The sequence below is a fragment of the Falco biarmicus genome, chromosome 1, assembly GCF_023638135.1.
Source record: "Falco biarmicus isolate bFalBia1 chromosome 1, bFalBia1.pri, whole genome shotgun sequence".
Classification (NCBI taxonomy): domain Eukaryota; kingdom Metazoa; phylum Chordata; class Aves; order Falconiformes; family Falconidae; genus Falco; species Falco biarmicus.
This window is the reverse complement of record NC_079288.1, coordinates 48,171,612-48,184,492: the sequence shown is the minus strand read 5'-3', so window position 1 is coordinate 48,184,492 and position 12,881 is coordinate 48,171,612. Positions and strand designations below refer to the sequence as shown.

The following is a 12,881-nucleotide window of genomic DNA, read 5'->3' as shown; positions in this document are numbered from 1 at the left end:
AAAACACAAAAATACCACAACTATTTCATTAGGTAGTATCACTACACAGTACCTTCACATGCATCTTGACTAGTGAGGCCTATCAGCGAGAATCTTAGAAAACTCTGATAAGGCAAGCATGTGCTTTAGAAACGTTTATATTTCTACTTGACAACTATACAAAACCATCTCTTCCCCCACAAGCAGTAAGATAATTTTGCAAATGTGTAGATATTTAAGTAACAGAGCACTCCTTACTGGTATACTCACTTCACTGAGGTGTGGCGCTCTTGAGACATCAGGTAAGATGATCTCAACGGTCTCTCTTGAGATGAAAGTTAATGAACTCAAAAACTGTCTGCCTGTCCAGTTTGGATTCAGCCTAGGACACCCACTTCCCCACACACACAGTAGTTCTTGCAGGTATAAATTAAAGATCCTCAATGAAGAAATCAAAAAGGTGGCTGTTCTCAACATCTTATGCCAATCTTTATAAAGGATCTTACAAAAATAGGTAAAGATTGCTGGAAGATTGTACTAGCAAAGACCCTTAACGGTAAAGATGCTGTTCATCACAAATTCAATCTCTGCTTCAGAAGGAGTAACTACAAGGCTGCATTAGCACTAGAGGTAGTACTTTGTGAATTCCGTTATCAGCAACTACTATGAGAAATACAATGAGTGCTTAGCAGAAACTTTTAAGAGTATTTCAAGGTTTAGACTCTAGTCTGACTATAGACATGCAGCACTCCCAGGGGCTGGGTATCCTTGTATGACACAAACAAAAGAAAGCAGGCCTAACAAGAATCCTTTGCTGTATTTTTAAAAGTAGCATTTAGGTAAGATCACATACAACAGTTTCATCTCCTTACCTAGAAATCATGTTTGTTTTGGAGCCATTAATTGTTAGCTCTTCAGTTACGAGGCTTTACTTCACGTTCAGGTCCACTACAGCTACACAAGCAACAGAAATGTTTGCAGGTATGGATTTCCTTGAGTAACAGACACACTAAGTAGTAAGACTCTGAAGCCTTGAGATATTAAGATAGACCACTTTCCAAAATATTTTTTAAACATAATTGCCAATACTATAAATACAAACCTTCTTACAATCAACACTTTTACAATTTGTTTTACAAACAAAACTTTTACAATATAACATTCATTTATTCACTTTCTGATGGACTTGTTCAAATATTGTATAATCAATCACACAGATATGCTTCCCAAGTAACAACTACTGTCTTCACAGGCACAGTACCAAGCACCCAAAAGATAAGCCAACAGCTCATTACGTAGTGCTCTACATACAAACAGGTAGTCTCACCCATGTACAGTTAATTACAACTAACTCCAAACTTGCACTGAGTAAAGTTTTTTTTGTTCTGAAAAGGTCTGCAGATTTTAGTGCATGGAGAATTATGAAAGGCAGTTGAAGTTGCATTGGTAGCAGAGCTGAGCAACTGCATCCCATGAGAAGGAAAGCACCCCATAGTAGCTAACACCAATCCCTTCCCCGAACGTAAGAACATTTTCCATACACAAGCTTGCATTTACACTGAAGCACATAAACTCTGCAGAATATTTTTTAATCTGTAAACGTATGTTATCCTCTTTTCCACTCCACTTTCTCAGTACTCTCCAAAAAATGATTAAATGAGTCACAAGGGTCTCGTGAGTTGATGCACCACAGATACAATGTTCAATGCTTCAGTTAGATGAGACATAAGTTTCTGTGACTAGTGCAGTTTAACTTGGATCACAGTCGCTGCTGTTCTGTGCAAACCTGTTTATACGAACAGAGCAGAGAGCCAAAACGGTTGCTTTGTAATTAGTTCAGGCATGTTTGCATCCAGAAGGGAAAATCTTTTAGTTTATTTTCCCCATGAACACCACAAAGTTCCACTACGGCTTTACAGTGTAACCATGCGGATCAAGAAAGCCCCTCGTTCACCTAAAAAAAGATCAAATTATACTACCAAATTGTTCTCCTGTTTCTCAGCTTTAGCCTGAATGCACTGAAATGTTTGAAAACAGTTTCTGAGAATTTGTCATCTGTAGTGTCAAAGGCATTCCTGGCAGAAAAAGAAAGTCTTGTTGAGGGCAAAATTCAGTCAAGATGACTGTAAAACCTAATCCACACCTTTGAATTTGGACTGAATATCCATCACTTAAACATCTTGTAAATGACCCAATTTGTTTACACGGCCCTGTAGCTTTTTATGACTTTTCCATAAAGAAGTTATTACATCCATTCCTTTTATTTTGTTTTAGAGCATTTGAACGAGCCCCAGAACCACAAGCAAGTGAAACAGACTTTCTGCAGATGGAAGTGGCCTCATATAACTCACCACTACCGGTGAAATAGTCAGAACAACACTTTCAGTTTGGAAATGCCATACCTTCACACACAGCAAAAGAATTTCCTGTGCCATATGTCTTTTTTAATGTTTAACTATTGTATAAAATGAGTGCTGGTTTCCTGTCAATCTGAGGAAGAACGTGGAGCCCCTAGGACTCATGCCTCTGACTGTTTTGAACAAGGGTGAAGGCAGTCAGTTGGTTACACAATAAAGTATACTGAGGGGGGCGGGAATAATTAAAAAAAAAAAAACCAAAATAAATCAAACTTCTTAGATATTCTAGTTGCTACCATGCAATGGTTCATCCAACAGAGCTCCCCAAATAACAGTTTAATATAGGACTGGACAAGTGAATTTTGTGGAAATGACTATAGCTAAAGACAGCAATTAAAACAAGCGATTATTATGCATTATTTCACAAATCAGTACGTCTTCCAGCAAAGTAATTTTCCCACTTCACATGCTTTTAAATAAATGATGCTTTAAAAGTTGCATAAAGACATTAACAGCTGTGGATTGACAGGGAAGGTGTGCTAAGAGCATCTCCAAAACCATTTTTCCAGCGTGAACCACTCTTCAAATATGACACTCCCTGGTATTTTACATCTGGACTTCTCCTTCACAGAAAATTACAACTTTGCTGATATGCAACTGAGTAACAGTTTAAAGACGTAGAATATCAAAACTACAAAAAGGGTACCACTCCCTTACCTTTTACTGCCTGAACCTAGTATGAAGGCCATTTTTCACATTACAGGACCAATTCCCTAATTAACTTCATCACCTAACCTCCTGCCCCCCCCCACCTTCTCACAAAATTTATTGCCAATTTATAATAAGAATATTACAGCAGAAGCAATGCAAAAAAGAATTAAATGTACAGGAAACACAAGCAGCTTTGTTTCCTTTTCCCAAGACATTCTTTGCTTTTTCCAAGGCAGACAGATTTAACATTTCAAGAAAAGCCACAAAAGGGCGATAAGGGAATTTAAATCCAGCACTCAAAGTTATCACCAGCTACGCCAGACTTTTGCTGAAAGCTTGGAAGACCTCCCTCACTTTCCTTTAGTAGAACTGTAGTATCACAAGGAATGTAAAAGGATAGCTAGCCAACTAATGCCATTGTTCATCTAGAAAATAGAGTACTAAAAAATTCAAAACAAAGATTTCTGCTTCCAGCCAGTCCTGGCAAGGTGCATGACCAGAGGAAAGCCTCGACCTCCCTGCTGCCACCATGTCCTTCCCCTGGCTTTATTCAGAACCTGTACATACCTTGCCCTTCATGCAATGAAGTCAGTACAACGGTGATCAAACTGAGCCACGCCTGCATTCTATTTTAGTACAGCTAATAATCAGCTTTAACAAACTCAAGGAGAAATTTGTGTTTGGGGCCTTCAGGAAGCAGAGAAACAGAGGTGCTCTTTGCCCTAGAAGAATCTCCTTAAAACATCTGTGTTTATAATGATACCCTGAATGAATTTACCATAAAGTGCAAGATTAATGAATAATTCATGAGGATTAATTCACAAAAAGGCACGTTGCCACTGAAAAAAGGTGTTACTGGTTACTCCCTTCAACTCTCCCATTCCCACTACTATAAAAGGATGCCACTACATTGTAAATAACCTTTGAACATTTTCTTATTTCATGTGCAAATGCTGCTTCTGCCTGTATCATGCTGGACTGCAGTACATGGGAGGTTAATTCATATTCTTTTTCCCCACTCCCAAACACCTGCATATGAAAATGGCAGTAAGGAAAAAAAAAAAAAAAAGGAAAGAAAAAAAAAGGAAAAAAAGTAGCAACTACCACTGTGAACATCTTCACTGCAGATTTAACCTTCATAGTCCCAAAATTAGCCCAGTTTGAATGAGAACAGCCACACAGGGGAATAATAATCTAGCGGCTCGAAGAGACTTAACTAAACAGCTGATGAGTTCTTTCAACTTGAGTTGCAGTCAACTCACTTGATGGACTAGTCAGAGAAGGTAAAAGCACACTGACGTGGGTTAAGGGGTGGCAACACTTGCAGGATTTCAATGGAATCCACAGTGACAAGAAGCCAAGCAGCCTACAAACCCAGTGTAAACGTACAGTCATGCCTACGCAAGATTCATGTCAAAGTCCAAAATTGTGGGCATGCTTAACAAAGATGGGGTATTTGGAATAAAACTAATGAAACCCAGAAGACAGACATCCCTTGCTAAGCCTAATGCAGAAATCCTGCAGGAGACCAAGGAATTAGCTGGCTCTCTCTCTTAAATTACATTAATTTTTTAATAGTTCTTATACTCTCTGTGTATAAGACTTTCTCCATGAGGGTCGAGTCCTACCTTGCCTCACCCAGCCAACCAGCTTCTGTAGAAACTGATTCTGATATGAAAACGTGTAGAGGTGCTCCTGTACACATACACATGCTTTTTTAGATGGGGCACCTTCACATAAAGCAAAACTGCTTAAAATCATGTGGAATCGTGAATTTAAACACAAAGAACACAATGTAACATTGGGGATATGTTTATGAAATCTCAACAGAAGATTGTCAAGAGCAGATGAGAAGACAGATGAACCTAAAGGCTAAGATGTCTATGAATGGAGCCACGAATACATTTTCCTGGTGCTGCCAACTTATAATAACATCCTAAAATTTAACAAAGCCTCTAGAAAACATAAGTTTATATTTTAGCTTCATGATGGCACATTATGAATTTTCACTCACCTACCTGAAAAAAAGCATTTCACATTAAAACACAAGCTGCAAAAGCTTCCCCCAAAAGGGAATGACAGGACTGAGTAAGTTTTAGCATACAATTAATTTCTCAGAAATTAATAATAATAAATAAAAAATAAACACTGAGAACAAACTAAGCACTCACACAGATACCCAAGTGCTACTAAAATAACTGCATTTCTATGTGTTAGCTTTAATCATTTTCTGTTTTGTAACTTTTTCCAAGTGCCACAGGTTCCTGTTAAAATACCACTTAATTACAGGCCAATTCCTAAGATGCTTATGCACCAGGAAGTGTATTTTCCATGGCATGTGCGTTGTGACTAAAAAGCAAAGGCATGGCTCTCTGATAAAGGGAAGAGCTATCTATAAAGAAACTGAAAAGGCTCATTTCCAGCTAAGGGAAGTGGGCTTGCACAGTGCATCCTCCTTCTAGTAATCAGGAACTGCCAGACAGCAAAAACCAAAAGCAGCAGCTACCCAACAGCAATAAAAACCCCCAAAACCACTCCGCTATAATGCGCAACCACTGCTGTAGGATGCAAACCAGTACTTTGCTATTACATGTTGACTACGTAATAAGTAGATTTCAAGGGTTTGGATAAAGTTATAATAAATAAAAGACATGATGTTTATGTGCAGACAAAGTTCAGCATAAGCCCTTTGGTAGTATAGGTGTCAGTGTCTCAAGGTATGTCCTGTGTTTCTTCTCCACCATAAAACTCTGTACCCGACAAAGACAAACTAAAAACCCTCAAACAACATGACATCAAGCTTTAAGGTATGATCTGCAAACATAATGATAACCAGTTTCTGCAAAAATAAGATTTTACATGTTTCTTCTTTAAATTCCATTCAAGATATTTAACAAAGATGCAGGAAGGCTGGAATGACTACATATTTGGGACTCATAGCAAATAGTCTGTGCTTTTAAAACCCTTTACTTTTACCTAATAGAAGAAACTGAGAGAAGTAGCAGGACAAAGGCGAAGTCCAAAACAGCACTCTGCTGAGTAGCAGACAATATACCAGAAGTCAACTACAAAGGCAAAAAAACCCCCAGTTTTTAAAACTTTCTTCTAAACAAAAAAAAAAAATAATATTGCAGTGTTGAAGAACTTCTCTAATTTGCCACGATCTTTTGCTTAAAGTCAAAAGAGGATGTGGTGTAATTCTTCACTCTCCAGGAAAAGGGCTTTAAAACATTTCAAAACAAGTCTTGACTAAACAGAAATAGATTAAACTTGAGAAAAATTGCATCGCTATCAAGTTTCCCTTTAGATGACACGTGCCTGTATTTTATAATTCCTTATCTTCTCAAAATGAAGAAAATTTCTGCTACCAAGAAGTAGTCAACAGACTGTACTGGCACTCATCAATTCAAGAAGAGACAGTAGAGGTGGCACCAATTCCCACTGCTTTAAAGTATGTTCATTTATAAGAGATCATTTTGCAGTCAAATGACTGCACTCAGGCAAAAGCACTGACATTCCTATCCGCAAGGATTCGATCACTGCATCACTTGGACATCCACACCTTCTTTCAGGTGTTCAGCCAGAGTTAAATGAACTTAATCAGAAACTCTATGTTGCAATGCTGTCCCCATCCCCGGATAGGCTGGAAACTCCCTTTGAAGATACACAAACTGGGGAATCCTCTAGGTGGTGGTGAGGAAGCCTGTGAGGCCATGCACACACCAAGCTGATGAGAGAAGCTCCCTCTGGCACTTCAGATACTTGCTCAGTTCCAGCTGCATCCACCAGCTTTTCCCGAGGATGGCCTGAGATAGATGAGCCTCAAACTCAGCTCAAGGGCTCCCATTCAATTTTGGTTTTGTTCTGAAAGTGACATAAACCTTGTCCGTTTCAGGAGGTTTAAGAAATACATTACGAAGTGATCAGTTAGTGAAACTGATTATTAAGATTTTCTATTCGTGTGGAGGAAGAAAAAAACAACAAGTCAAAATAAATTAAGAACTGTCAAAAGACAGATCATCACCAGTACGTTACCTTTGCTGCAGGATTGACAGAAATCAATTAAGTGCTTTGGTTTTCTAAGACTTACCTCAGCAACTCTATTAATTGCTGTTCATTCACACTTGAAACTGACCCCAGGAAAGTTAATAACTAGTTAGTCATGGCGAGTTGCTAACTGACCTCAGTTTCTCGGCCTTCTGAAGTCATTCATTACTACATTTTAAATGTACATGTCACATACGCTATACACTTCATCGTTTATGCCACCCAGTAGTAGTTTTTACATTATTTTCTGTAAAGGCATCTTCATATTTCTCATAGAAATCGTAACAGCTGATAGCTTAGGAAAATTAAATGAAATATTTATCACATATTGTCCTAAAACAGCCTCAGATTACAACATGAGATGGCAGGAGAATAAAACCTAGATTAAACCAATAATATCACATAGGCAGGTGCGGTCAGACCACCAGAGTTAAGTCATTAGAATTAAGTCATTCACATTACTCAGTCCACCAATAGCTCCCCCAGACATTGCTGAAACTACAGAAACAGGATGAAGATACTGTATAAAGACACTAGTCAAAAGCAGATGGAAAAGTAGCAAGAACTATAAGTAAAAGAAGGAATAAGCAAACCACCCAAGTGATCAAATTCAATATGGCAAGAGATTCAGTTTTATTCCTCAAAAGAAACGGAGTGATCAATTTTTTGTGACTCTTCACTTCAATATGGAAAAATGGTAATAAATAAATCAGACAGCCATAACAGAACTGATAAAGCCACCTAAGTACATAAAAACCTTCAAAGCATAATCTGTTTTTCAATATGACAAAGAATTGGGGAAATGAAGTCCATACAGATGAATGGGAGCCATCACCACATGCACCATTTACTGCTACTTCAGCTTCCAGAAAATTGTTGCATAAACTTCTTTGATCCTCGAGATGAATATTTACTCAGTTGAATAAAATATAAACATTAAAGACAAATACGAATTTTTCAAGGAAATCACATAAAACCCCTTACTGTCAAGCAGAGTTACAAATAAAACCTGTTCTTAAGGAAAATCTGACTATAACAGAAGGCCAATAAAAACAAGGAGGTAGTTTTAAGTGGTTTCAAATGGAGCTACACTGGCCCCACAACAACCATCACACTGAATTCCTAGGAGGGAGCAGCAAAATAGTGTGTTCTAAGAATATTTAATTTATAATTACAATGACATATTTACACTAGGAAATTGCCACCCAAAATGACATTCACTATGCAGCAGAAACAAGAGCCTTATGTCTACATTTAGTAAATAAATCTAATCAAATTGTAATTTTGAAGTTGATAGTAATTTAGCTAATAAATAAATACCAATTATGAAAAAATAAATATTTAAGCACATGCTTACCCTTTGTAACACAAGTAGTCCCACTGATTTAATAACTATCATAGACATCTTTAGTATCACCTTGAAGCAATAAGCTACAGCACCCACGTGCACAGCTGAGTAACACTGTAATCCATTCTACTGCAAAACTTCTTGGCCATTTAGCAGTTTTACAAGTAGAGGACAGAATTTTTATTTGTAGACTGCGTGAGTGAAAAATCTCCCTTTCTCCTGACCAGAGATTATTTGGCATGTGAACAGCAATATCTCATTCGCATACTCCAGGGAGTTTTAACCTGCCTCTAGCTAAAAGCTATACAATCTTTAGATTGCAGCAGAGTGTAAAAATCACTCTAATTAAATCAAGTAAGAACTGGTTTGACCAGTGTTACTGATCCCCCAAATAATTAAAATCAGTTAAGGAAAGTCAGGGGTTGGTACTTAGCTGTACCTAAACTTGTGCTAATTTTTAAAATAGGTTTTGCAATTGAACAACCAGAAAGCAAACTTCAAGTAAGCTACAAGAAGAACCTGGTCTGCTAAGTGTAAACTACCACAAAATACAGTTTGAGGGCACATTTATAAAAAAAACCAAAACAACCTACTCCTGGCTTTGCTTTTGTTCTAAGATGTAGTGACTGTATCTTGGAGCATGCCAAATTGCATTGCAAACCAGTTGAAGCCTGACCTAAGGCAGCTGCTTTTCTGATACATGTGAACAGAATCTAGCTTGTGTTGTCACATATACTTACACCTATTTACATCAGTTTTGCTTCCATGCTGCATGATCTACCTTTTACACTCCTGTGTTCCCCTTGTTGGACCCTGGAGGCCTTTCAGGGCCCAGCTGCATTATCCTGTAACAAACGTCTTAGGGCAAACTGACAGCATAGCAGGTTACTTTCTAGTCCTGACAAAGCAAAGCAATGATAATTCTCTCTGTGTCGATATGCTTCATCTGCACACCACACAAATTTAATAGAAGGCAGCATAAGAGCACGAGACTTTGTATATTAGTGCCAAGTCCACTTTGTCACAAACTGGTGCCCTAAAGCCTCTAAACACCGGGTAAGCTGGGAAGGGGTAGAAAGTGAGTGATTTCTTTTCTCACACAGAGCAAATAATTTCCTGTACTGTGCACAAAGTCTGATTGGTTTCCTGTCAGAATAGCCGGGACTCTGAGTCTTTTGATCGCTTTCCTCTGGCCCTTCACAGTTGCTCTGATTAGAGATTGATCCCCATGCTGCTCTTTGATCAGCAGCTCTGGCAGTCCGCAGGTGCCATATATCATCACATTAGCAGGCCACAGCAGTATTAATCTTCCCCTGCTAAATTCACTAGTGCACTGCATATTCTACCCATTCACAGAGCACTTGCAAAGAAAGGTCTCTGAAACTTTGCTTTCTGTTAGAAGACATGAGGTAGAATAATTTTACCTGGGGAGTCCCAAGTTCAAAGTTGAGAGAATTGAATTAGCCTCAAATCTGAATTTCTGCTTTATTTGATTACAGTTCAGAGAGCTTTGAGGGCTCCCAGCTTGGCCTTTTGTGTTGGTTTGTGCCCAGGGAGAAAGCTTGTTCTAGCTGACATGTGAAGCACAAAGTTTTTCAACACACAGACACCCCCCCCCCCATATGTTAAGCACCAGCGTTTCCATCAATGTATGTTAACAGCCTTAATTTTAGATATTCTATGCTAAGTGTGGTTTCATGCAGTATATAATGTTTCAGTTTGTAAAATATTCTTTAAAATGACTTCATAATAGCAGATCAAGAGGAAAGGCGCTTAAAAATCTGAATAATGTAAATCATATGGAGTTCAGAGGCTAAGCAAATTACACACCCCGGAGCTGCCCTCGCTGTATGAAAGGAGCCTTTCTCCAGCTCTGCGCAGCCCCAGCCCAAGGGAACTCGCATTTGAGAGTTTTCTAAACATTTCAGGTACACATGAAAGTTGAATGTAATTCTCATTTCCTATGCAGGATTACCTCGTTTCCAGCCCATACAAAACACCTCTCATTCACGCACAGACAGAAAAACCCACAGCCCCCCCACCCCCGACAGAAAAGCATTTAGGGTACAAAGGTGAGAGGGTCGTTGCTTTTTTTTTCTTCTTCTTTTTCTTTTTTTTTGGGGGGGGGTGGGGTGGTGGGACGTTTCGCACCCCCGGCCGCAGAGGGAGGCTGCGGGCCGGCGCTGGGCTGCCCGCCCGCCCGCTGCCCTTTTACCCACAGCGCTCCCCTGGTAGGCGGCGGGCGAGCACCCGGCTGCCGAGCCCCGCTCACCGCGGCCCGGCCACGGAGCTCCCCCCGCGGGGCCCAGCAGCTCCGCCGGCGGGAGAGCTCCGCTCCGCGCCGGCCGGCCGCCCCCGCCCTGCCCCTGCCCCGGGCTGCGCGGCGGCGGCGGCAGCTGCTGCCCTTACCGTTCTGCTCCTTGGCGCCGGAGAAGGCGAACTTGCTGCTGAGGTCGGACTCGGCGGCGGCCCCCTGCCTCCGGCCGGCCAGGGCAGATGTCAGCAGGAGCAGCCCGAGGAGGAGCATTGGGCCGGCGGGGCGAGGGGCTCCGGCACTGCAGGAGCTGGCGGCGCGGCACCGAGGCCCGGGCGTCTCTCAGCAGCGCCCGGCGCGGGCTGCGCCGCTGGGGAGAAGGCAGCACTGAGCCTGCTCTGGCAGCAGAGAATTGCAGGGTAGTTTCCACATAATCCCATCCAAAACTTTTTCCTAGAACCCTTGTCTGTGTCTCCAGGTTTTGTTTTTCTTTGGCTCTTTTTTTCTCTCCTTTTTTTTTTTTTTTTTTAAAAAAAAAAGGATCAAAGCAAAATCTGGACCCAGACCAGCTTCCCAAGGACTAAACAATCCGGGGCCGTGCCGGGCGGGGGCCGGAGGAGCCGGGCTGGTGAGGGCGCGGGGCACGCAGAGGGGCCGGCAGAGGCGGGGGCGAGCGGGGCCGCTGCTGCCGCGGAGGAGCGCGCACCTGTCAGCCGGCACCCGGCGGGGGGCGGGCGGGGGGCGGGCGGCGGGCGGGCCGCGCTCCCACAAACACCTTCCTCGCCCTCAACTCGGCAGCCGCGCTGCCAGCTCCGGCCGCGTTTCGCGGCTCCCGCCCGCCGTCCCCTCAGGGTGAGGGCGGCACCTGGGGCGGCCGTTTAGGCCACGGGAAGTTGCTGGTGGGGAAGAAGGAGGCGAGCGGGGCGGCCCCCGCCGCTGCCCCCTCTCTCATGGCCAAATGGCGGCGCAACAGGTGCCGGGGCGGCGGTGGGCGGCCCCGTGGGGGGCTGAGGCAGCCCGCGTACCGCCGGCCTGGCCCCCGGCTGCCTCACGGAGGGGGCGCCTCACGAAGGGGGCTCACCCACCCCCCCGCCCCCGGGCTGCCTCACGGAGGGGGCTCACCCCACCACCACCCCGGGCTGCCTCACAGAGGGGGCTCACCCTCCCTCCCTCCATCCCCGGCTGGTAGGGGGCCACAGTCCGGGGCTGGTTTATGGGTTCGGTGGTCAAGCTGAGGCATTGCGCTGACTTACTGGTGTTAGTTCGCTGGGGTGTTATTATGGTAACTGGGCTCGTGCTTGGAAAGGTGATGGTTAGTGAGACATGTCATCTGAAGCATGCCCTTGCTATTGGGAACTAAAACGTGGGGAGGGGGATTTAAGAAGACTCTGGATGCAGGGTTTTTTCTGGTGGCATACTTGCTGTTTTGGCCATGCTGAAATGCGATGTCCAGCATTTACAGAAACAGATTGGAACAGGCTGAGCGGTCTGTAGCTGTGCCTCTTGCTGAAGTGCTGTGCAGCGCTCAGTGAGGTGGTGTCCACAACTAGACAGGGTTGGGGTTTCTTTTTGCAGTTTCACCAGAAATCAGAACTGAATTTATGGCAAAGACTGTCCCACCGTTAGCGCTGGTGAGGACTAAACAGACAGACGGTGTTCAGCATCCGTTAAGACGGTGCTGTGTTTGAGCCTCTCAGCTAGAACTGGCATTTCTAGTTAGCTTGGAAGAGGGTTTGAACCGTTGCAGCACAGTGGGGCTGCGTAACAAGACTGCGAACTAGACGGTGGGTCTGGGTAACAAGACTGAATGCAAACTAGATGCCATGAGGGCAAAAGAAGCTGTAGGACGGACACATCTTTTTCTCTTGGCTGAGAAGTTTTGGGAGAGTTTTTTTTAATGGTGACTTCAGCCTCCATAGCTCTGAGGTGGTTGTGAGGATGGATGGGAAGAGCTGTGTCCTCGCTCCCTGCCTGTGCAAGATACACAGAAGGGAAACTGAGTCAGCACTGCTGCAGTCTTGAGTATGCATTATATAAATTTCTTATCCTTTGACCAGCTCTTTCCGTTATATAACTGAGCCGGTTTGTTGCCTCAGCCAAAGTAACCCTTGGGACAGTGATAAACATCCCCTCTGTTCCTAATAAGTGACATATTTCTAGTAGCAACTGAAAGCTGTCCAGCCAA

The 12,881-nt window shown here is 42.8% G+C and overlaps 1 protein-coding gene across 1 annotated transcript in view; it reads right to left on the bottom strand.

Annotated features, from left to right (window-relative positions):
• PDGFC (platelet derived growth factor C) overlaps positions 1-11,500 on the bottom strand; it is a 135,249-nt gene extending 123,749 nt beyond the window's left edge. Inside the window, exon 1 of the mRNA XM_056326538.1 lies at positions 10,852-11,500. Coding sequence (XP_056182513.1) covers positions 10,852-10,969 — 118 coding nt within the window. The 5' untranslated portion in view covers positions 10,970-11,500. The remainder of the gene's footprint in view (positions 1-10,851) is intronic.
• Between the last annotated feature and the right edge of the window lie 1,381 nt (positions 11,501-12,881).